Consider the following 22,488-nt stretch of genomic DNA (forward strand, 5'->3'; position numbering starts at 1 on the left):
GGAGTGTCATTTGCATTCGCATGCAAAGCACTGATTATTCAATGACAATCCGGAAGGCAAATTAAGCTCTATTTGGCTGAAATATTTATCTTGCCACTAATTGTCATAGTAAAATAAATGTTTACCAGCATTAGCAATCCTATTTCCTGTAAAGTCCCCCTTAGGATATATAAGAAAATAACTGCAGATGCTGGTACAAATCAAAGGTATTTATTCACAAAATGCTGGAGTAACTCAGCAGGTCAGGCAGCATCTCAGGAGAGAAGGAATGGGTGACGTTTCGGGTCGAGACCCTTTTTCAGACTGATGTCAGGGGGCGGGACAAAGGAAGGATATAGGTGGAGACAGGAAGATAGAGGGAGATCTGGGAAGGAGGAGGGGAAGAGAGGGACAGAAGAACTATCTAAAGTTGGATATATGGGCGGCACGGTAGCGCAGCGGTAGAGTTGCTGCTTTACAGCGAATGCAGCGCCGGAGACTCAGGTTCGATCCTGACTACGGGTACTGCACTGTAAGGAGTTTGTACGTTCTCCCCGTGACCTGCGTGGGTTTACTCCGAGATCTTCGGTTTCCTCCCACACTCCAAAGACGTACAGGTATGTAGGTTAATTGGCTGGGTAAATGTAAAAATTGTCCCTAGTGGGTGTAGGATAGTGTTAATGTACGGGGATCGCTGGGCGGCACGGACTTGGAGGGCCGAAAAGGCCTGTTTCCGGCTGTATGTATATGATGATATGATGATGATAACTTAGGATATAACTCGAAGCTCAATTCTAGTCCTTTGCAAGAAGTTATTATTCTCCTTTAAAACATCCCACTGCCTCCAGTGGAAGATACTGGTATTGTCAAGATTACTTTTTCATGATCATCGCTAATATTCTAATCAGAAACATGTACAACTGTATTTTTTGATGTGTGTTTCTTTTAACTTTTAGGGTTAAGTGTCACGATGCCAACTACGTCTCTGACCTCGTGACTCTCTTTCTGTCCTTTAAACAAACTACCGTTCAATCCTTAAGCATTCCTGTTCTCAACGTTCTTGTGGAGGAATGGCATGAGTGAGTATTTCTTTTGTCTACAAAGATCGCATCGTATATTTCAAATAATATCAGACATCTAAAAGTATTTTGTGCAGATGCTGGTTTACAGCGAAGATGGACACAAAATGCTGGGGTAACTCAGCGGGTCAGGTAGCACCTCTGGTGAGAAGGAGGTTTCTATAGGGTGACGTTTCAGGTCGAGTCTGAAGAAGGGTCTCGACCTGATACTTCACCCATTCCTTGGGACAGTGGAATTTGTTAGTCTTCCAGTTGGCGAATGGTTGAAAGTATTTCTGCCATTTGCAGTATACCCAAGGTGTGTGCTGATGGGTTTTCCTGTGCACCCCCCCCCCATTTTAGTGTTGTCTTGGTGCTATTTCCTTTACAAAATGTTTCAATTCTGATAAGCAGAATTGTGACACCGTAACTGGAATGTTTCTTAACCAGGTATTCAAGTTGAAGCATGCATTGGTTCTTTTGTAAACTACTCTGTTTGTGGGTCCCAACCCAGGTTTTGGAACTGTCTACTCTCCTTCTCTTCCCCCCCCCCCCCCCCCCACACTCTGATAGCATGTCTGCCATGACAGGTTGTTTGACCCGAGATACCATCACAGAACATATGATCGTGGTCACTCACCTATCCACTCATTCTTCAGTGTGTAGGAAGGAACTGCAGGTGCTGGTTTAAACCGCAGGTAGACACAAAATGCTGGAGTAACTCAGCGAGACTGGCAGTATCTCTGGAGAGAAGGAATGGGTGACATTTCGGGTCAAGACCCTTCTTCATCCCCAGAGTCTGAAGAAGGGTGACCTGAAACGTCACCCATTCCTTTTCTCCAGCTTTTTGTGTCTGTCACCCGTTCTTCAGCTCAGATTTGCCAACCCAATTGCTCTGCAGCAGTGATCCAGTTGGAATGATATTGTAACCTAACTGTATGAACATTAGAATTATCCAATTTTAGGTAACCTCTAATCCCCCCCCTCCCCCTGCCAATTATTTTTGTAAATGTACAGGGCAATGTGTAAATAGTGATTTTATTTTGTACAGTCACTCTGGTTTCACATTGGGGCAAGTTGGTACTGTCAGAATCTGATATCGAGTGCACACGGTACAACACAGGAGTCCTGGCAGGGGGGAGGGGAAATGGCATTTTTCCTCCATACCATTATTCTGGGTGGGATATTTGGTGTCTAAGAAACTAAATGTTACACTTCCGCCAGTTTCCATCACTTTTTTTTGTAGTCTTAAATTGCGACACTATTTTCACAGATTCAAAACCAAGGAACAACTATGGATACAATCTCTTCATAGTTTCCTACAGAATAAGGTATGGCTTTTATTTAAACGTGTCTTGTCAAATAAGGAGAAATACATCTTAGTTCCTCTGGCATTAGTTTGACAACAGACAAGGTTTAGGTTTTGTTTATTATTGTCACATAAGGTCGTAAGTGATAGGAGCAGAATGAGACCATTCTGCCCATCAAGTCTACTCCGCCATTCAATCATGGCTGATCTATCTCCTAACTCCATTCTCCTGCCTTCTCCCCATAACCCCTGATCAAGAATCTCTCTATCTCTGCCGTACAAATATCCATTGACTTGGTCCCCACAGCCTTCTGTGGCAATTAATTCCCACAGATTCACCACCCTCTAAAGAAATTCCTCCTCATCTCCTTCCTAAAGGAACGTCCTTTAATTCTGAGGCTATGACCTCTGGTCGTAGACTCTCCCACTAGGACAATAGGTAGAGCAAAGGGGAAGATACAGAAGGCAGAATATAGTTCTCAGCTTTGTAGTGCATCAGGTCCTTAGACAAGGTCCAATGTCCTCACTGGGGTGGAGATGAATTGAGTGTGCAGAAGAAAGCCTGACAACAGAGGGGAAGAAGCGGTTTCTGCGTCTGGTGGTGCTTGCCTTCAAACCTCTGTACCTTCTGCCAGATGGGAGCAGGGAGAAGGAGGAATGGCCAAGGTGCGAGAAGTAAAGTGTATCTCTGTGTTTGTGTGTGAGGAGAGGGGAATTCCTGGCTTTGTTTGACTTTGTGTAAACAGCTCTGTGTCACTTTGACAGTCGGCTGCTTTATTTACCATGTATTTTATTTCCCGCTTTTCAGGTTGTTCCAGCCATGGAAATGGTCAACACGGCACAGTTTGTTGAACTGCGGAATAAACTAAATCGGATACTTTAAAGCAAAGGTTGACACTTGCTGGAAACCATCCCCAAGTAATGAACGGTGGATTGCCATGGCAACTCACCTTGTTATGCAGACTGAAAGTTGCTCCTGAAACTTATTGCAATGACTTTAACATTTAATCTGCATTATCATACAAACCAAGGAAACAAAGCCTACAGTTTTTTAAAATGGAGTCATCTTTTGATATTTTTCCAGGTTTATAAAATAGTCGGTGAAGATATTTGCGATTTATTACGAAACAGTTTAAAATATTGGCATCGAGGATTTCAAAAAGTAAAGCTAATTTATCCCTATTTTGTTGTTACCATTTTTAATTATATCGTTCTCCGATTGTCAGCGATATTTGGGGGGGGGGGAATAAATCGAGCAAGAAGTGGTTGGGGAGATGGGATGGCGGGAGGGAGTTGGGTCGCCTTATAAATATTTATTTATTTTCACTTTCTAGTGAATGTTGGTGAAAGGTATAGTGCGAGCATACTTGTTTTATGGTGTTGACTTGTACACCTTAAACAAATAGAATAAAGCAAAACGCCATTCTTAAAATGGAAATACATCAGAGGTTCACAAAGACCGACCACCTTTCCGCCTTGAGTTATTTTGATCATCCTTGTTTCTCTTTATTGTAGACAGTGGTCGGACAGAAATATAGACAGTTTATGGAAGGGTTAGATTGCTCACCAAGTCTTTGTCCAGAAAAGATTTGTCTCGTGGGAGATAATGTCGCCCCTCAACTTTTGCCAGGGATGGCTTTATGAAGAAAAATCAAAACTCCTCAATCTCTACCAAGGGTTCATTCAATAAATCAAAATCACAATGCAACTCATCCACCGAATGACCATTAATTCGACATGGAAAAGTGCAAGTGCCCAACAGAATTTTTTCCCCCCTCCCATTTTAAATAACGTTTTATAAATTCCTTTGACCAAAAAAGATTGTTAAATGTTACTGGTTTATACAGCACTGTATGTGAAAGGGTGAGTCAAAATTTGTTCCCAATGTGGTAACTTAAAAAAACCCATGTTGGTTGTGGTTTATGTTATTAGCACGGTCACTGCTAAATCAAGGTTGTGGTTTGAAGTCCTGCAACAGACTCTTAAACATAGAAACTAAACCAACCTGTTGATAGAGTACTGAGAAAGTGTTGCCTTGTAGATAATTAACAAGGGCACGTTCCACACATGGGTGATCATCAAGCTACTGTTGTGGGGTCTTTTGGGGAAATGGAGAGGGTTTTCATCTGTGACTGGTCAAAATTTATCCCTTAAACAATATCACCAAACCAGATTATGTGATTATGTGCTCATTGATGTTTGTGGAAACCTGTGTTCCACAAAATGGCTCCCATAATTCCTCCATCACAGCACAGGTTACATGAAGAAACACATTTCATTGAGTGTAGGCACAAGGAACCGCAGATGCTGGAATCTTGTGCAAAGACGCAAAGTGCTGGAGTAACTCTGTGGGTCTGGCAGCGTATGTGGAATGAATAGACAGGCGACGTTTTAGATCGGGACACTTTTTCAGACTGATTGTAGTAGGGAGAAGATGTAGGTATCACAAAATGCTGGAGTAACTCAGCAGGTCAGGCAGCATCTAGGAGAGAGGGAATGGGTGACGTTTCTTCAGTCTGAAGAAGGGTCTCGACCCGAAACGTCACCCATTCCCTCTCTCCTAGATGCTGCCTGACCCGCTGAGTTACTCCAGCATTTTGTGAATAAATACTTTCGATTTGCATCTGCAGTTATTTTCCTATACAGGGAGAACATGTATCTCCCTGTCCTCCCCTCCCCCACACACTGCAATCTGTCTGAAGACGAGTCTCGACTCGAAACGTCACCCATTCCTTCTCTCCAGAGATGCTGCCTGACCCGCTAAGTTACTCCAGCATTTTGTGCCTAGCTTAGATATACTCTTCTGCAGCAGAACAATGTTACAAGAGCTAAGCTTCAATCTGACGACGGGTCCCGACACTAAACGTCACTTATTGAGTTGCTCCAAAAATGCTGCCTGACCCGCTGAGTTACTCCAGCGTTTTGTGTCTATCTTTGGTATCAACCAGCATCTGCAGTTCCTTGTTAAGGCAACGTTTTTGCGCTCTGTCTCAGCTCTCCATTTAATGTTCCGTTTTACCATCTAGCAAACTCCATGTGTCTTAAATAAAAATTGTCAAGCTGATGTACATTTGAAAGCATTGTGAAGTGTTGTCATTTATGTCAACCATTTTGTTTTTGGAAAAGATTTGTAATTGGAACATCATGCAATTGTTTGAGTCCATTTTGTTCGTATTTGACTTTACATTTTCTGTTTGGCACTTTCCTGCAGATTAACCCTCTTAATTTGATACATTTTCATCGTGGGTCTTCAGTGATGATGGTTCTTAAAAAAGGTGAACAAAATCTTTAACCTTCAGGACAATCCTTTTAAAGAAAAATTCATCAGAATTTTGTAAATGCTGCAGTATTGTACAGTTACATAACTTGACATTGATCTGGTTTCTGGTTGAAGTTGAATATCCGACACTTTGGCCTTTTGTACTGTGGTTTTTATGTATATATTACTGTGGCAAAAGCCACGCCTGTTTGCAAATAACGATTCTTGTAGAACCTAAATAGTTGACTGATGTCAAAGAACGTTGTTCCAATTTTTTTTAAAGAAAGCCTTATATATTCTTCTAGAGTTTCTGTACCATTCACATCTTTTTAAATCTGTATTTGTATGTAATCACTTAATAAAATTTTCGATTCCGTTTCTAAAAAATAATGTTGTTTTGTGTGCAATGTTGTTTTTGAGTCCTCGTTGTGTTTTGTAGGTAGGATGATGGAGGGAATGTTCTATGCGACTTGGATTGCAAACGGCGGTCATTTTTCCATTGGTAGTATTCCACAATGGAAGTAGGAATGGGCAGGTGACGTTTCAAGTCGAGACCGTTCTTCTGTCTAAAGAAGGGTCTGACCCTTTGATTAGTATGGGTGTCAGAGGTTATGGGGAGAAGGCAGGAGAATGGGGTTAGTCAATAATTTGACTACTCAACCAGCCATGATTGAATAGCGGAGTAGGCTTGATGGGCTGAATGGCCTGATTCTAGTCCTATCATTTATGATCTGAAATGTCACACAACCCTTTCTTCCACAGATGCTGCCTGGAACCCGCTGAGTTCCTCCAGCACTTGGTATTTTGCTCAAGATTCCAGCATCTGCATTTCTCTGCATCTCTAAATTCTGCAAATTTGTCTTTTATGGAGTTTTATCGGAAAAAGTTTTTCCAGGGAGGATGTTTCCATATTTTATCAATTAACCCAATAAATTCAAATCCTGATAACGTTGGGGCCAGCATGATTTTAACAGGTGAAATCGGCAGAACAGAAGCTTAAACAGCATAACACAGAATCACTGATGTTTATGGTGAAGAAGGAATTAATTTCTGGTCAATATCAGGAATATGTTCATGTTTTAAAACTTGTTCCTCCAATTCCAAGGTGAAAAGGATGTCCGGCATTAAATTTGCATTCCACACGATGCGTCCAAGACCATATCTTCAATCCAAACTCCAGAGCATTATGGTTTGTTTAATTGAAACTGCAAATTTGCTTAAAGCAGCTAGAAGATTGCATATTATCTCAATTTGCATTATTTAAAACATTGTACTTTTACATGATTTAAAGCGTGCAATATATTTGCTGAATCTAGCACATTTTTAGCCTTTGGCCCTCTGAGAGCAATAATGTTTGTTTAATCCCTGCACAAAAAGAAATCGGAATAATATACAAGGGCGGCACGGTGGCGCAGTGGTAGAGTTGCTGCCTTACAGTGAATGCAGCGCCGGAGACCCGGATTTGATCCTGACTACGGGTGCTGTCTTTACGGAGTTAGTACGTTCTCCCTGTGACCCGTGTGGGTTTTCTCCGAGATCATTGGTTTCCTCCCACACTCCAAAGATGTACAGGTTTATAGGTAAATTGGATTGGTAAATATTTTACAAAATAGTCCCTAGTGGGAATAGGATCGTGTTAGTGTGCAGGGACTGCTGGTCAGTGCGGATCCGGTGGGCCTAAAGGCCCTGGTTCTGCGCTGTATCTCTGAACTAAAGTAAAAAAACTAAGATGCCCCATCTACACAAGTGGTCCCCCGTCCCCCCCCCATATCCTTCTAAACCGTTCCTTTCCAAATGCCTTTTAAATGTTACGAGACCAAGAGGACCTGTTGGGCCCAAACCTCTCCTACATTGGTGCAGCACCCTCCCCTTCCCTCCTCTCTCCGCCCCTCCTTTCCTCCCCCCCCCCCACTCCATCCCCCTTATCCTCCCCAGGAGATAGATTTAAACTTTAAAAGGTGAATAACTTAAAAAATATAACACCAATTTCAATAAAACTACCATTTTTACTATTAAAGTGGCGATAGTGAGTAAGGTGGGCCTAAAATTGTCGCGCTATCGTGTACCGTTTTGGCTGAAGTTCAGTCACAAGCAAGATAACAAACGAGAGTTATAGTATATAGATGGCGCAGCGGTAGAGTTGCTGCCTTACAGCGAATGCAGCGCCGGCAACTCAGGTTCGATCCTGACTACGGGTGCTGTACTGTATGGAGTTTGTACGTTCTCCCCGTGACCTGCGTGGGTTTTCTCCGAGATCTTCGGTTTCCTCCCACACTCCAAAGGCGTACAGGTTTGTAGGCTGATTGGCTGGGCAAATGTCAAAAATTGTCCCTAATGGGTGTAGGATAGTGTTAGTGTGTGGGGATTGCTGGGTGGCATGGACCTGGTGGGCTGAAGGGCCTGTTTCTGCGCTGTATCTCTAAATCTAAATCAACTACCTCTTCTGGCAGCTCGTATACCCACTGCCATTAAAAATCATGCTTCTCATATTGAAGTCGTTTGATAATGCCTGCCATCCTGCCCGGTCAGTGAGCAGGTTCTTGCATTGTTGAACCACCTAGCTCGCCTTGAGTCCACGTGAGAGAAGGCAGTTCCTTTAACTAGCGGAAAGGTATGAAGTTAACCATTCAGTGGTGAAGCAATGACAGGAATTTGCAGCATAGAAATGGGGAATTTGAGTGATGCAGAAACAAGAAACTGGAGATGCTGATTTACAAAAGAAGTCCACAAAGTAGCTCAGCAAGTCAGACAGCATCGCTGATTGACTGAATTGGTTGAAAGATACAGCGTGGAAACAGGCCCTTTGGCCCACTGAGTCCACGCTAACCAACCATTGATCACCCGTTCACATCAGCTCTATGTTATCCCACTTTCACATCCACTAGGGACAATTCACAGAGGCCAATTTACGTCTTGGAAGCAGCACACAAATAAAGACGACGGCTCGTCAGTCGGTCGGCGTAACCGGGAGGGAGCTGGGGAGGTGGGATGTGAGGAGCAAGGGCCGGTAGGAGGGTGAACCGGGGTGATGTCGCCAACGCCTTCAAGGTCGGCTGCAGGAAGCACCCAGTCGGCTGCAGCACCCTCCTCCTCCCTCCTCCTCTTTCCCCCCCCCCCCTCCCCTCTCTCCGCCCCTCCTTCCCTCCCCACTCCATCCCCCTTATCCTCCCTCCCTCCCCAGGAGATAGATTTAAACTTTAAAAGGTGAATAACTTAAAAAATATAACACCAATTTCAATAAAACTACCATTTTTACCATTAAAGTGGTGATAGTGAGTAAGGTGGGCCTAAAATTGTCGCGCTATCTTGTACCGTTTTGGCTGAAGTTCAGTCACAAACAAGATAAGAAACGAGAGTTATAGTATATAGATGGAGCAGCGGTAGAGTTGCTGCCTTACAGCGAATGCAGCGCCGGAGACTCAGGTTCGATCCTGACTACGGGTGCTGTACTGTACGGAGTTTGTACGTTCTCCCCGTGACCTGCGTGGGTTTTCTCCGAGATCTTCGGTTTCATCCCACACTCCAAAGACGTACAGGTTTGTAGGCTGATTGGCTGGGCAAATGTAAAAATTGTCCCTAATGGGTGTAGGATAGTGTTAATGTGTGGGGATTGCGGGGCGGCACGGACCTGGTGGGCTGAAGGGCCTGTTTCTGCGCTGTATCTCTAAATCTAAATCTAAATCAAGCGGCCGGTAAGAGGGTGAACCGGGGTGATGTCGCCAGTGCCTTCAAGGTCAGCTGCACGAGGCCCCCCGGTGCACACAGATGGCCGGGCGAGGAGAGGAGAGGGACGTTGGTTTGTGGGAACTGCTCCAGTACATCGGGCTGACCGGACGTAGGACTCTGAATAATGGTGCCAATGATGGCAGCGCCCGCACAAGGTCATATGTGATAGGAGTCTGAAGAAGGGTCTCGACCCGAAACGTCACCCATTCCTTCTCTCCTGAGATGCTGCCTGACCTGCTGAGTTACTCCAGCACTTTGTGAAATAAATACCTTCGATTTGTACCTGCATCTGCAGTTATTTTCTCACACTAGGAATAGAATCAGGCCATTCAAGTCTACTCCGCCATTCAATCATGGCTGATCTATCTCTCCCTCCTAACCCCATTCTCCTGCCTTCTCCCCATAATCTCTCACACCCGTACTAACCAAGAATCTATCTCTGCCTTAAAAATATCCACTGACTTGGCCTCCACACGCTTCTGTGGCAAATAATTCCACAGATTCACCACCCTCTGACTAAATAAATTTCTCCTCATCTCCTTCCTACAGCAAGGTACTTTAATTCTGAGGCTATGACCTCTAGGCCTAGACTCTCCCACTCGTGGAAGCGTGTAATACATGTAAAGATAATTTCACTGTACAGTTGCACAGGTGATAAATAAATCGCCATTGAACCACTGCAGCAGTGAGAGAGATTACATCTGTTATCCTAGCTTCATGCAATTTCATTAAGATGCTTAAACATACATGGAGTAGGTCTGTCGAGTCCAGATGCTCTCCAATGCAAATCGGTTTTGATTCTGCAATCTGCCACTTTGGAAAACCACTTTCCCAGAAAATCTAGTTAATTTAGCTTCATTAACCATGTTGTGATGTTATGAATTATTTAGAGTGCCAGCTAAAAATAGACAATTACACCAAACTGGATTAACATGGATAACTGAACATTAAAAGGATCTCGAGTATTTTATTAATCTTGCAGCCTTTATAAAAACAGGTAGTGCTATTGAGTCTGATCTTGTTGATCTGTGTTCTATAGCAGTGGGGAAATTTACAGTTATGAAAATCCTCCCCTTTGAAACATTCAGAAAGTTCCTAATAACCATATTTGGAAGCTTCCCTGAGCTGTAATGAAGCTGCTCTTTGCTTTCCTCGTTAACTAATCCTCAGCCCTAAAGCTCCTGCATTAAATACTTCATTGTATCCAATGGGTGGCATGGAGGTTCAACGGTAGAGTTGCTGCCGTACAGCGCCGGAGACCTGGGTTCGATCCTGGTTACGGGTGCTGCATAATGGAGTTTGCACCTTCTCCCTGGGGCTGCGTGGGTTTGCTACGGGTGCTCGGGTTTCCCCCCACACTCCAAAGACGTGCAGGTTTGTCAGTTAATTGGCTTGGTATAATTGTAAATTGTCCCTGGACAAGTGCTTGTGTAGGGGGATGGTCGCTGGTCGGCACGGACCTGATGAACCGAAGGGCCAGTTTCCGCGCATTATATCTCTGAAGTCTAATAATGGCTATAAAATACAGATCTACAGGTGAAGGGTGGAGAATATACCAAGTGCTTGTATCACCAACTGCGTGAATAATCTTCGGGTGGTTCCCGCTGACAGACAGGCCTTCGTCTACATCTGTGTGCTGCTTCCAGGAGGTAAATTGGCCCTAGTGTACGGGGAGTGGATGTGAAAGTGGGTTAACATAGAACGCACACCTCCAGATTCAGGGACAGTTTCTTCCCAGCTGTTATCAGGAAACTGAACCATTCTACCAACAACGTGAGAGTGGTCCTGAGCTTCCATCCCCCTCATTGAATTTTAATTGGACTTTACTAGACTTTAACTTGCACTAAACGTTATTCCCTTTAGCATGTATCTGTACACTATGGGTAATTATGTATTGTCTTTCTGCTGACAGGTGCATACAACAAGAAGCCATTCACTGCCCCTCGGTACACGTGATAATAAACAAAGGTAAATTAAACTGAACTAAGTTTGCCGTTCCGTGTTTCTACATTTGAGGGCTACTATGTTGGCCTTGGTTTCACAGGAAATGCTTTTTGTCCTGCAAGAACAGTTCATAAACTTCCTCTCATCCTGAACATCACCCTGACAGTGGTCGATCGGGGGCGGCATGTTGGCACAACGGTAGAGTTGCTGCCTTACAGCGCTTACAGCGCCAGAGACCAGGGTTCAATCCCAACTACAGGTGCTGTCTGTACAGAGTTTGTACTTTCTCCCTGTGACCCCCGTGGGTTTTCTCCTACATCTTCCGTTTCCACCCACACGCCAAAGACGTACAGGTTTGTAGGTTAATTGGCTTGATATAAATGGTTGTTTTAAATGTCCCTAGTGTGTGATGGATAGTGTTAGTGTGCGGGGTTCGCTGGTCGGTGCGGACTCGGTGGGCCGAAGGGCTTGTTTCCGCGCTGTATCTCTAAACTAAAAGATAGTCAGGGAGGTAGATACAACACCTTGATCAGTGTAGGAAGGGACTGTGGGTGCTGGTTTAAACCGAAGATAGACACAAAAAGATGGAGTAACTCAGTACTGATGTGAGGGATTATGGGGCGAAGGCAGGAGAATGGGGTTAGGAGGGAGAGACAGATTGCATTAATATCACCTGCCAACAGGAGAGGGCACCCTCTATCCAAAGCTGGGACTAAAGAACCTAGAAGCTTCCACACATAGGTTTAGGTTTATTATTGTCAAGTGTGCCAAAGGTACAGTGAAAAGCTTTGTTTTAGCCTACTATCCCATCAAATCAGATAACACTATAGATAAATCCAATCAAGTCAAACTCAAGTACAATAGGTAGAACAAAGGGGGTGACACAGAGTGCAGAATATAGTTAGTTCTCAGCATTGTAGCTCATTAGTTCCATAGACAAGGTCCATTGTCCGCAATGGGGTAGAGGTGAATCGGACAGTCCCCGAGTTTATGGAAGGGCCGTTCAGAAGCCTGATAACAGAGGGGAGGAAGCTGTTCCTGAGCCTGATGATGTGCACTTTCAAGAAAACGTGACATTCCTAGGCTAATGAGACACAAGGAACTTCAGATGCTGGAATCTTGAGGAAGGGTCCCAACTCGAAATGTTGCCTGTCCATTCCCTCCACAGATGCTGTCTGACCCGCTGAGTTCCTCCAGCGCTGCGTGTTTTGCAATAATGAGAACCATTTGAAAATACATCACAAAATATGTTATAAAAATGCTCTTCTCTGATAGTGAGGACTTGCAATGTATTTGATCCAAACTATTGGGCAGCACGGTGGCGCAATGATAGAGTTGCCGCCTTACAACGCCAGAGACCCATTTTTGATTCTGACGACGGGTGCTGTCTGTACGGAGTTCATACGTTCTCCCCTTGACCGCATGGGTTTTCTCCGGGTGCTCCAGTTTCATCCCACACTCCAAAGACGTGCAGGTTTGTAGGTTAAATCGGCTTCGGTAAAAATAGTAAATTCTCCCGAGTGTGCAGGATAAAGTTGGTGTACGGTGATCGCTGGTCGACGCGGAATCCATGGGCCTGTTTCTGTGCTATATCTCTAAACTCTAAATTAAATAAACTCATGATGGAGCCATTTCAGGCAATGAACACAGACAACAACAATACGGAAACAGAATTTACAGATTAAATCAATTGAGATAGAGACTTTTAAAAAAAATGTTTAACTTACATTTCTGAACTATATCCATTCTTAACTTGTTGTCCCTGTATCCACAAAAAAACTCATACTGCCGAAGCCACTACTGTTTATTTGTTACGTTATCGTATTGATTTTGATTGCTTGAGACTTTGGTTTCAGAAGCTGTGTTATAACTAAGGCAACATAATCAAAGACTTGTCCCACCCCAGTCATTCCTTCTTCTCCCCGCTCCCCGTCACCCTGCAACCTCATAGCATCTTCCTCACAGTTCACACTGCCACCCAGCTTTGTATCATCTGCAAATTTGCTAATGGTACTTTTAATCCCTTCATCCAAGTCATTAATGTACATTGTAAATAGCTGCGGTCCCAGCACCGAGCCTTGCGGTACCCCACTAGTCACTGCCCACCATTCTGAAAGGGACCCATTTATCCTCACTCTTTGCTTTCTGTCTGTCAACCAATTTTCTATCCATGTCAGTACCCTACCTCCAATACCAGGTGCTCTAATTTTGCCCACTAATCTCCTATGTGGAACCTTGTCAAAGGCTCTCTGAAAGTCAAGGTACACCAAATCCACCGGTTCTCCCCTGTCAATTTTCCTAGTTACATCCTCAAAGAATTCCAGAAGATTAGTCAAGCATGATTTCCCCTTCGTAAATCCATGCTGACTCGGAACAATCCTGTTACTACTATCCAAATGCTCCGCAAATTCGTCTATTATAATTGACTCCAGCATCTTCCCCACCACTGATGTCAGACTAACTGGTCTATAATTTCCCGTTTTCTCTCTCCCTCCTTTCTTAAAAAGTGGGACAACATTAGCTACCCTCCAATCCACAGGAACTGATCCTGAATCTATAGAACATTGGAAAATGGTCACCAATGAGTCCACAATTTCTAGCGCCACCTCCTTAAGTACCCTGGGATGCAGACCATCAGGCCCTGGGGATTTATCAGCCTTCAGTCCCATCAGTCTACCCAACACCATTTCCTGCCTAATGTGAATCTCCTCCAGTTCCTCCGTCACCCTAGGATCTCTGGCCACTAGAACATCTGGGAGATTGTTTGTATCCTCCTTAGTGAAGACAGATCCAAAGTACCGGTTCAACTCGTCTGCCATTTCCTTGTTCCCCATAATAAATTCCCCCGCTTCTGTCTTCAAGGGACCCACATTTGCCTTGACTATTTTTTTCCTCTTTACATACCTAAAAAAGCTTTTACTATCCTCCTTTATATTATTGGCTAGTTTACCCTCGTACCTCATCTTTTCTCCCCGTATTGCCTTCTTAGTCATCTTCTGTTGCTCTTTAAAAGAGTCCCAATCCTCTGGCTTCCCACTCTTCTTTGCTATGTTATACTTATTCTCTTTTATTTTTATGCTGACCTTGACTTCCTTTGTCAGCCACAGGTGCCTCTTACTCCCCTTAGAATCTTTCCTCCTCTTTGGGATAAATTGATCTTGCAACTTCTGCATTATTCCCAGGAATACCTGCCATTGCTGTTCCACCGTCTTCCCTGCGAGGGCCTCCTTCTAGTCAATTCTGGCCAGCTCCTGCCTCATGCCTCTGTAATCCCCTTTGCTATACTGTAATACTGACACTTCCGATTTTCCCTTCTCCCTCTCAATTTGCAGAGTAAAACTTATCATATTGTGATCACTGCATCCTAATGGCTCTTTTACCTCGAGTCCCCTTATCAGATCAGGTTCATTACACAACACTAAATCCAGAATTGCCTTCTCCCTGGTAGGCTCCAGTACAAGCTGTTCTAAAAATCCATCTCGGAGGCACTCTACAAACTCTCTTTCCTGGGGTCCAGTACCAACCTGATTTTCCCAGTCTACCTGCATGTTGAAATCTCCCATAACCACCGTAGCATTACATTTGCGACATGCCAATTTTAGCTCCTGATTCAACTTGCACCCTATGTCGAGGCTACTGTTTCGGGGCCTGTAGATAACTCCCATTAGGGTCTTTTTACCCTTACAATTCCTCATTTCTATCCATACTGATTCTACATCTTCTGATTCTATGTCACCCCTTGCAAGGGAGTGAATATCATTCCTTACCATCAGAGCAACCCCACCCCCTCTGCCCACCTGTCTGTCTTTTCTATACGTTGTGTACCCCTGAATATTCAGTTCCCAGCCCTGGTCCTCTTGTAGCCATGTCTCAGTGATCCCTACAACATCATACTTGCCAATGTCTAACTGAGCCTCAAGCTCATCCACTTTATTTCTTATACTTCGCGCATTTAAATACAATACTTTAATTTCGGTATTCACCTCCCCTCTCACGCCGGTCACAATTGGCCCTGACCTTACTCTCTTATCCCTTCTAGAACTTCCCTTCCCATTTATTCGAGAGTCCTTCGCAATTTCTCCTGTATTCGATTCCCCTTTAACTCCATCTCCATATTCCCAGTTTGTCAACCCCTCCCCCCCACTGCTTAGTTTAAAGCCACACTTGTAGCACTAGCAAACCTACCTGCCAGAATGTTGGTCCCCCTGTTGTTAAGGTGTAACCCATCCCTTTTGTACAGCTCCAAGAAAGATGGGAGATTTGTTCCCTTCGACAGACACAAAAAGCTGGAGTAACTCAGCGGGACAGGCAGCATCTCTGGAGAGAAGGAATGGGTGACGTTTTGGGTCGAGACCCTTCTTCAGACTTAGCCCGACCCATTCCTTCTCTCCAGAGATGCTGCCTGTCCCGCTGAGTTACTCCAGCATTTTGTGTCTACCTGACCACGAGTGCTGTCTGTGCGGAGTATGTACGTTCACCCCTTGATCTGCCTGGGTTTTCTCCGGGTGCTTCGGTGTCCTCCCACACTCCAAAGATGCACAGGGTTGTCGGTTAGTTGGCTTGGTATAAATGTAAATTGTCCCTCGTGTGTGTAGGATAGTGTTAGTGTGTGGTGATCGCTGGTTGGCGTGGACACGGTGGGCCGAAGGGCTTGTTTCCGCGCTGCATCTCTAAACTAAACTAAACTAAATCACAGGTGAGAATATCACTAAGACGGCAAGTGATAATTCTGACAAGTTCAAAGAGCTACATTACAAATGTAGTGATTGATGATAGAAAATAGAAGTGGGTGTCCTTCGGCCAACAAAGAATAATTTTTCACAGAAGCGGATTTAATCTGAATTTATCAGGTTGAATTGAGGTTTAAAGTGCATTGCAGCAACACGATTTTGGTTTGGCATCAAAATAATTTATTATCAATTTACCAACATTTCCTTATAAAAGATAGCGAGGGTCAGAATGGGGATTTAGGTTTGAATATTAATGCTATTGTTTGTATTTTGCGGTAATGCATCGGAGATTGTAGTGTGTGCCAGTGCTTTGCAAAGAGCGTCGGTGCCAGTTCGGCAGATGGTCCTTAGTTGTTGTTATTGCCTTTAAGGGTCAGGATGAGTCAGGCTACTGCTCCGGAGAGCAGGGATAATGCACAGCTCGCCGGCTCACCAGAGTATTGCCTCTCGTGATGAGGAAGGCAGGGAGACAGCTCAGGGCTTGCAGCCAAGAGGAGCTGCTTGGTGACTTTGGGCGATCACTCGACAGATTGTACTCGTTTGACTTTGCCAAGAAGGAGGCTTGCGTGATCTGAGGCAGTTGCTGGGCTTCAGGGGACGGGGGGAGTCTCACGTTGCTTTGCAATAAGATGGTTCGTCTGGTCCATTAATCACCTGTCCCCCACTGCGTTCACATTGCACGCGTGTGAACGTTGAAAGGATAGATGTTACCGGGCGCTGGGGGAAGATGGAGAGTGGAACTCTAGAATGTAGGGCGGCACGGTGGCACAGCGGTACAGTCGCTGGCTGACTCACAGCCCCAGAGACCCGGGTTCGATCCCGACTACGGGTGCTGACCACAATTCCTTGTATGTTTTTTATATACTTGGCTAATAAATTAATTACTTACTTACTTACAGAGTTTGTACCTTCTCCCTGTGACCTGCGTTGGGTTTTCTCCAGGTGCTCCAGTTTTCTCCCACACTCCAAAGACGTATAAGTTTAAGAATAAGGGGTAGGCCATTTTGAACGGAGATGAGGAAAACCTTTTTCAGTCAGAGAGTGGTGAATCTGTGGAATTCTCTGCCTCAGAAGGCCGTGGAGGCCAGTTCTCTGAATGCATTCAAGAGAGAGCTAGATAGAGCTCTTAAGGATAGCGGGGTCAGGGGGTATGGGGAGAAGGCAGGAACAGGGTACTGATTGAGAATGATCAGCCATGATCACATTGAATGGCAGTGCTGGCTAGAAGGGCCGAATGGCCTACTCCTGCACCTATTGTCTATTGTCTAAGTTTGTAGGTTAATCGGTAAGATTGTAAATTTGATCTTAGTGTGTGTAGGATAGTGTTAGTGTGCAGGGTGATTGCTGGTCAGCACGGACTCGGTGGGCCGAAGGGCCAGTTTCCGCACTGTATCTATAAAATCTAAAAAAATAAATACATTCCGACTTAAATTCTGCAATAGCTACATTCTGATTTAACTTCTAAATTAAAATAGTTAAAAATCAAACTTCTTGAAAGCTTAATCAAAGAGCCATCAGTGGAAAGGCCCTTCGGCCCATCGAGTGAGCGCCAACCAGCGATCCCCGCACACTAACACAACCCTACACACGCCAGGGACCATTTACAATCTTTACCAAAGCCAATTAACCTACAAACCTGCGCGTCTTTGGAGTGTGGGAGGAAACCGGAGCACCCGGAGAAAACCCACGCAGGTCACGGGGAGAACGTGCAAACTCCGTGCAGACAGCGCCCGTAGTCAGGATTGAACCCGAGACCCAGGCGCTGTGAGGCAGCAGCTCTACCCGCTGCACCACTGTGCCGACCTAATGTTGCAGGAAATTTAAATCCTTCCAATATTTTTATTTAATCTTCATTTTCCAGCATTTGCAGTGTATTATAGAGTCATTAGGCCCTTCGGCCAACTCACTGCCAACAATGTCCCAGCTACACCAGTCCCACCTGCCTGCGCTTGGTCCATATCCCTCCAAACCTGTCCTATCCATGTACCTGTCCAACTGTTTCTTAAACGATGGGATAGTCCCAGCCTCAACTACCTCCTCTGGCAGCTTGTTCCATACACCCACCACCCTCTGTGTGAAAAAGTTACCCCTCAGATTCCTATTAAATCTCTTCCCCTTCACCTGAACCTATATCCTCTGTTCCTTGATTCCCCTACTCTGGGTAAAAGACTGTGCATCTACCCGATCTATTCCTCTCTTGATTTTGTACACCTCTATAAAATCCCCCCTCATCCTCCTGCGCTCCATGGAATAGAGACCCTTGTTTGTACAATGTACTAATACACAGGATGAATCCTCGATTGTACCTGGCTCCCCATAGGGTGAGACTGATCTTGCTGAAGTGTATTTAATGCTCCATCCCTGCTGAGTCCCTGCCTTTTTAATCACACCGATGTTAAAATTGGCCAAGGCAGCCACCAGAGGCAACCAAGTTAATTGTTCTGGTGATCTGCTAATTGTTCTGCCTGGAAAATTCACACAAGGTCCCTTGCCTTAACTGTTCTCTTTATATCCCTCCCCACAATCTTAGTCACGTATTAACAGGACAGTGCAAACTATTCATACAATCTGTGAGTCAATGACAAAAATGGTCATCGGTGCCGGCTCTGTTTGTTCTGAACCTTTTCATGCCTCTAGTTTCCCTCTCCACTGACTCTCAGTCTGAAGAAGGGACTCGACCCAAAAAGTCACCCGTTCCTTTTCTCCAGGGATGCTGCCAGACCCACTGAGTTACTCCAGCATTTTGTGTCCATCTTCGGTGTAAACCAGCACCTGCAGTTCCTTCCTACACAAAAAAATGGTTCAGTTTATTGCCACATGTACCACCGAGGTACAGTGAAAAGCTTTTGTGGCGTGCTAACCAGTCAAAACAGAGCTTGTGTGAATGGGTGGTCGATGGTCGGTGTGGACTCGATGGGCTGAAGGGCCTGTTTCCACACTGTACCTATCAATCAATCGATTTAAAAAACACTTTTCATAGAATCTCGGATGATGGCCTAGCAATGTAGGTCGAGTGAAGCAAAACAACCAGTGTGGTCTCATCGGCCAAGTTCTTTGCAGCAAATCCAACAACTGAAATAATAATATTCTGTTTCAGTGAGGTTGAGTGAGGAATGAACAAAGACAATGGCATCAGATCAAAAATCCCCTGCCCTGTAAAATTCAATTCAGTGATACTCTATTGTCACGTGTATCTGGGTACCGTGAAATGCTTTGCTCTGCAGACAATCCCCTAAATTTGTGTAACAGACCTCACCTGGGCACTACACAAAGGTCGCCAGGTTTCTGGCGCCAACAAAGTTACAAAGGTTCACTGAACAGTTTTATCTACAGCCTGCCGCCGCCACCTGTCGCCAGCAGCCCCCCTCACTCCCCACCCCTTAGTGCTCAGAGGCCCTCTCCCCTCTGCAGGGCCCCTCCTTCATTCTCGACGCCTCCCTCTCTCCAATGGTCCCCCATCTCTCTCCGAAGGCTTTCTTTGCTCACTGCATGGGAGCTACATTGCATGCGAGCTTTATTGCATGCGAGCTTTATTGCATGCGAGCTTTATTGCATGCAAGCTTCATTGCATAAAAGCTTCATTGCATGCGAGCTTTATTGCATGCGAGCTTTACTGCATGTAGGCTTCATTGCATGCAAGCTTTATTGCATGCGAGCGTTACTGCATGCAAGCTTCATTGCATGCGAGTTTTATTGCATGCGAGCTTTATTGCATGCAAGCTTCATTGCATGAAAGCTTCATTGCATGCGAGCTTCATTGCATGAAAGCTTCATTGCATGCAAGCTTTACTGCATTCGAGCTTTACTGCATGGGAGCTTTGATGACCACCTGAATGGGCAGACAATGTCTTGGAGAAACAAGGTCCCGGTTTAATCTTTCATCCCAGAAAAGGACTCCTTATAATCCAATCTTGGGAATGACATTTGAAATCGCATCCTTCAAATTCGGGCATGGGAACGCAGCCAGCTGAGAACCATAGATAACACACAAATGATTCAGCATTTTCAGCCTTTATTTGTCATCATTGATAACATCATCAGCAGTAGGGCTTGCAGTCAATAAAACTATTGTCATACACAAGAAAGTGTGTAGGAAGGAACTGCAGATGCTGGAGTTTAAACCGAAGATAGACACAAAATGCTGGAGTAACTCAGCACAACAGGCAGCATCTCTGGAGAGAAGGAATGGGTGACATTTTGGGGCGAGACCCTACTTCAAACTTTCAAACTTTTTCACCTAGAGAGTTGTGAATTTGTGGAATTCTCTGCCACAGAAGGCAGTGGAGGCCAATTCACTGGATGAATTTAAAAGATAGATAGAGCTCTAGGGGCCAGCGGAATCAAGGGATATGGGGAGAAGGCAGGCACGGGTTACTGATTGTGGATGATCAACCATGATCACAATGAATAGCGGTGCTGGCTCGAAGGGCCAAATGGCCTCCTCCTGCACCCATTTTCTATGTTTCAGACTGATTTGTAGTGGGGCGAGAGAAAGCTAGAACAGTCATGGGGGTGGGACTAGGCCTGGAAAGTGATAGGTGGGCAGCACAATGGCACAGTGGTAGAGTTGCCGCTTCACAGAGCCAGAGACCAGGGTTCGATCCCGACTACGGGTGCTTTCTGTATGGGGTTTATACGTTTCCCCGAGACCTGTGTGGGTTTTCTCCGGGTGCTCCGGTTTCCTCCCACACTCCAAAGACGTACAAGTTTGTAGGTTAATTGGCTTGGTATAAATGTAAATTGTCCCTCGTGTGTGTAGGATAGTGTTAATGGGTGGGGATCAATGGTCGGCGCGGACTCGGTGAGCCGTATCTCTAAACTAAACTAAACTAAAGTAAGGAGATAAGGATAGAAGAGGCTTGAAAGGGGAAACCATCAGAAGGCGTATAATTGGAAGGGGACGGGAGAGTGAGACGGCAGGGAGGTGGGGGGAATAGAGAAATGGGTGCGCATCCAGGTGGGGTACACTGAAGGGGCAGGGGGTGGGTGTTGGTTAATCACCTAAAATTGGAGAATTCAGAAGAAGGCATGGAGTGCTGGAGTAACTCAGCGGGTCAGGCAGTATCTCAGGAGAAGATGGATGAGTGACGTTTTGGGTCAGGACCCTTCAGGCTGTTCAAACCCTTCAATGTTGCAAAATTCAATGTTCATACCGCTGTGTTGTAAGCTAGCCAAGCGGCAATGTCACTGAGAAACCCATTGTCATTCAGCTTTCCCATGGTGTGTGTTACCTCTTGGGTAATAGGTCATTTGCACCGTATTATTAAGTGAAACACGAAGCTTGAAGGAACTGCCAGGGGTGGCTCGGTGGTGTAGCGGTAGAGTTGCTGCCTTACAGCACCAGAGGCCCGGGTTCGATCCTGACTCCGGGTGCTGTCAGTGCGGAGTTTGTACCTTCTCCCCGTGACCTGCGTGGGTTTTCTCCGAGATCTTCAGTTTCCCCCCCACACTCCAAAGTCGTGCAGGTTTGTAGGTTAATTGGCTTGGTTATAAAGGTAAAATTGTACCTAGATCGCTGGTCGGCGTGGACTCGGTGGGCCGAAGGGCCTGTTTCCGCACTGTATCTCTAAGCTAAACTAAACCAAAGATCAGTACCTCCACCTCGAACAGCTGAGCCACTGGGGAACACAAGGTTAGCGGCTTTCGTTTGCCAAACCAACCACATGGTTGGCTTATTTCCCGTGGGGCGCATCACATCTCTGCCGGACCATGTTATCACTACTCACACTTGCACACTTGCGCCATTTCCAACAGGAAGCATTAAAGAACAGTCAGCTGGAACCTTGGCAGGTCCCGCTCTCCCTTGGGCTGCTGCAACTAAAATAGAAATAATCCCCCAAGTTTATAGCGCCTTTCACATACTTGTGATGTTCACAGCACTTAACAGCCCATGAGCTGCCACGAAACGTATGCACTGCAGTTTAGTAGACGACACACAAGCACAGTTCCTACCATCACCAGCTAATGTGTGAACAGAGGAACTTGAGCCCACAAAGGCGACCTTCAGATGTTACCAGAATGGCTTAGTTTAGAGATGCAGCATGGAAACAGGCCCTGCGGCCCACCGAGTCCACACCGACCATCGATCACCCTAGTTCCATGTTATCCCACTTTCACATTCACTCCCTACACACTAGGGGCGATATACGACAACCAATTAGCCTACAAACCCTTCACATCTTTGGAGTATGGGAGGAAATCGGAGCACCCAGAGAAAACCCAAGTGGTCACAGGGAGAACACGCAAACTCCCCACAGACAACTTTAGCAACTAAACCAACATTTAGACTTTGGACTTTAGAGATACAGCATGGAAACAGGCCCTTCGGCCCACCAAATTAGCACCAACCAGTACACTAGTTCTATTATACGCACGACAGACAATTTTTACAACTTACCGAAGCCAATTAGCCTACAAACATGTACGTCTTTGGAGTGTGGGAGGAAACCGGAGCTCCCGGAGAAAACCCACGTGGTCACAGGG

The 22,488-nt window shown here is 45.2% G+C and overlaps 1 protein-coding gene across 4 annotated transcripts in view; it reads left to right on the forward strand.

Moving 5' to 3' along the window:
- Positions 1 to 5,954, forward strand: part of LOC144604211 (uncharacterized) — a 43,448-nt gene extending 37,494 nt beyond the window's left edge. For 3 of the 4 annotated variants that reach the window (XM_078418423.1, XM_078418425.1, XM_078418426.1), the window contains 3 exons: positions 936 to 1,058; positions 2,311 to 2,368; positions 3,155 to 3,581. In XM_078418423.1, coding sequence (XP_078274549.1) covers positions 936 to 1,058; positions 2,311 to 2,368; positions 3,155 to 3,229 — 256 coding nt within the window. In that variant the 3' untranslated portion in view covers positions 3,230 to 3,581. Of the gene's footprint in view, positions 1 to 935; positions 1,059 to 2,310; positions 2,369 to 3,154; positions 3,582 to 5,557 lie in introns of those variants that run through there. The other variant, XM_078418424.1, reaches the window with a different exon arrangement.
- The last annotated feature ends 16,534 nt before the right edge of the window (positions 5,955 to 22,488 follow it).

This window comes from Rhinoraja longicauda, chromosome 21 (assembly GCF_053455715.1).
Source record: "Rhinoraja longicauda isolate Sanriku21f chromosome 21, sRhiLon1.1, whole genome shotgun sequence".
Lineage (NCBI taxonomy): Eukaryota > Metazoa > Chordata > Chondrichthyes > Rajiformes > Arhynchobatidae > Rhinoraja > Rhinoraja longicauda.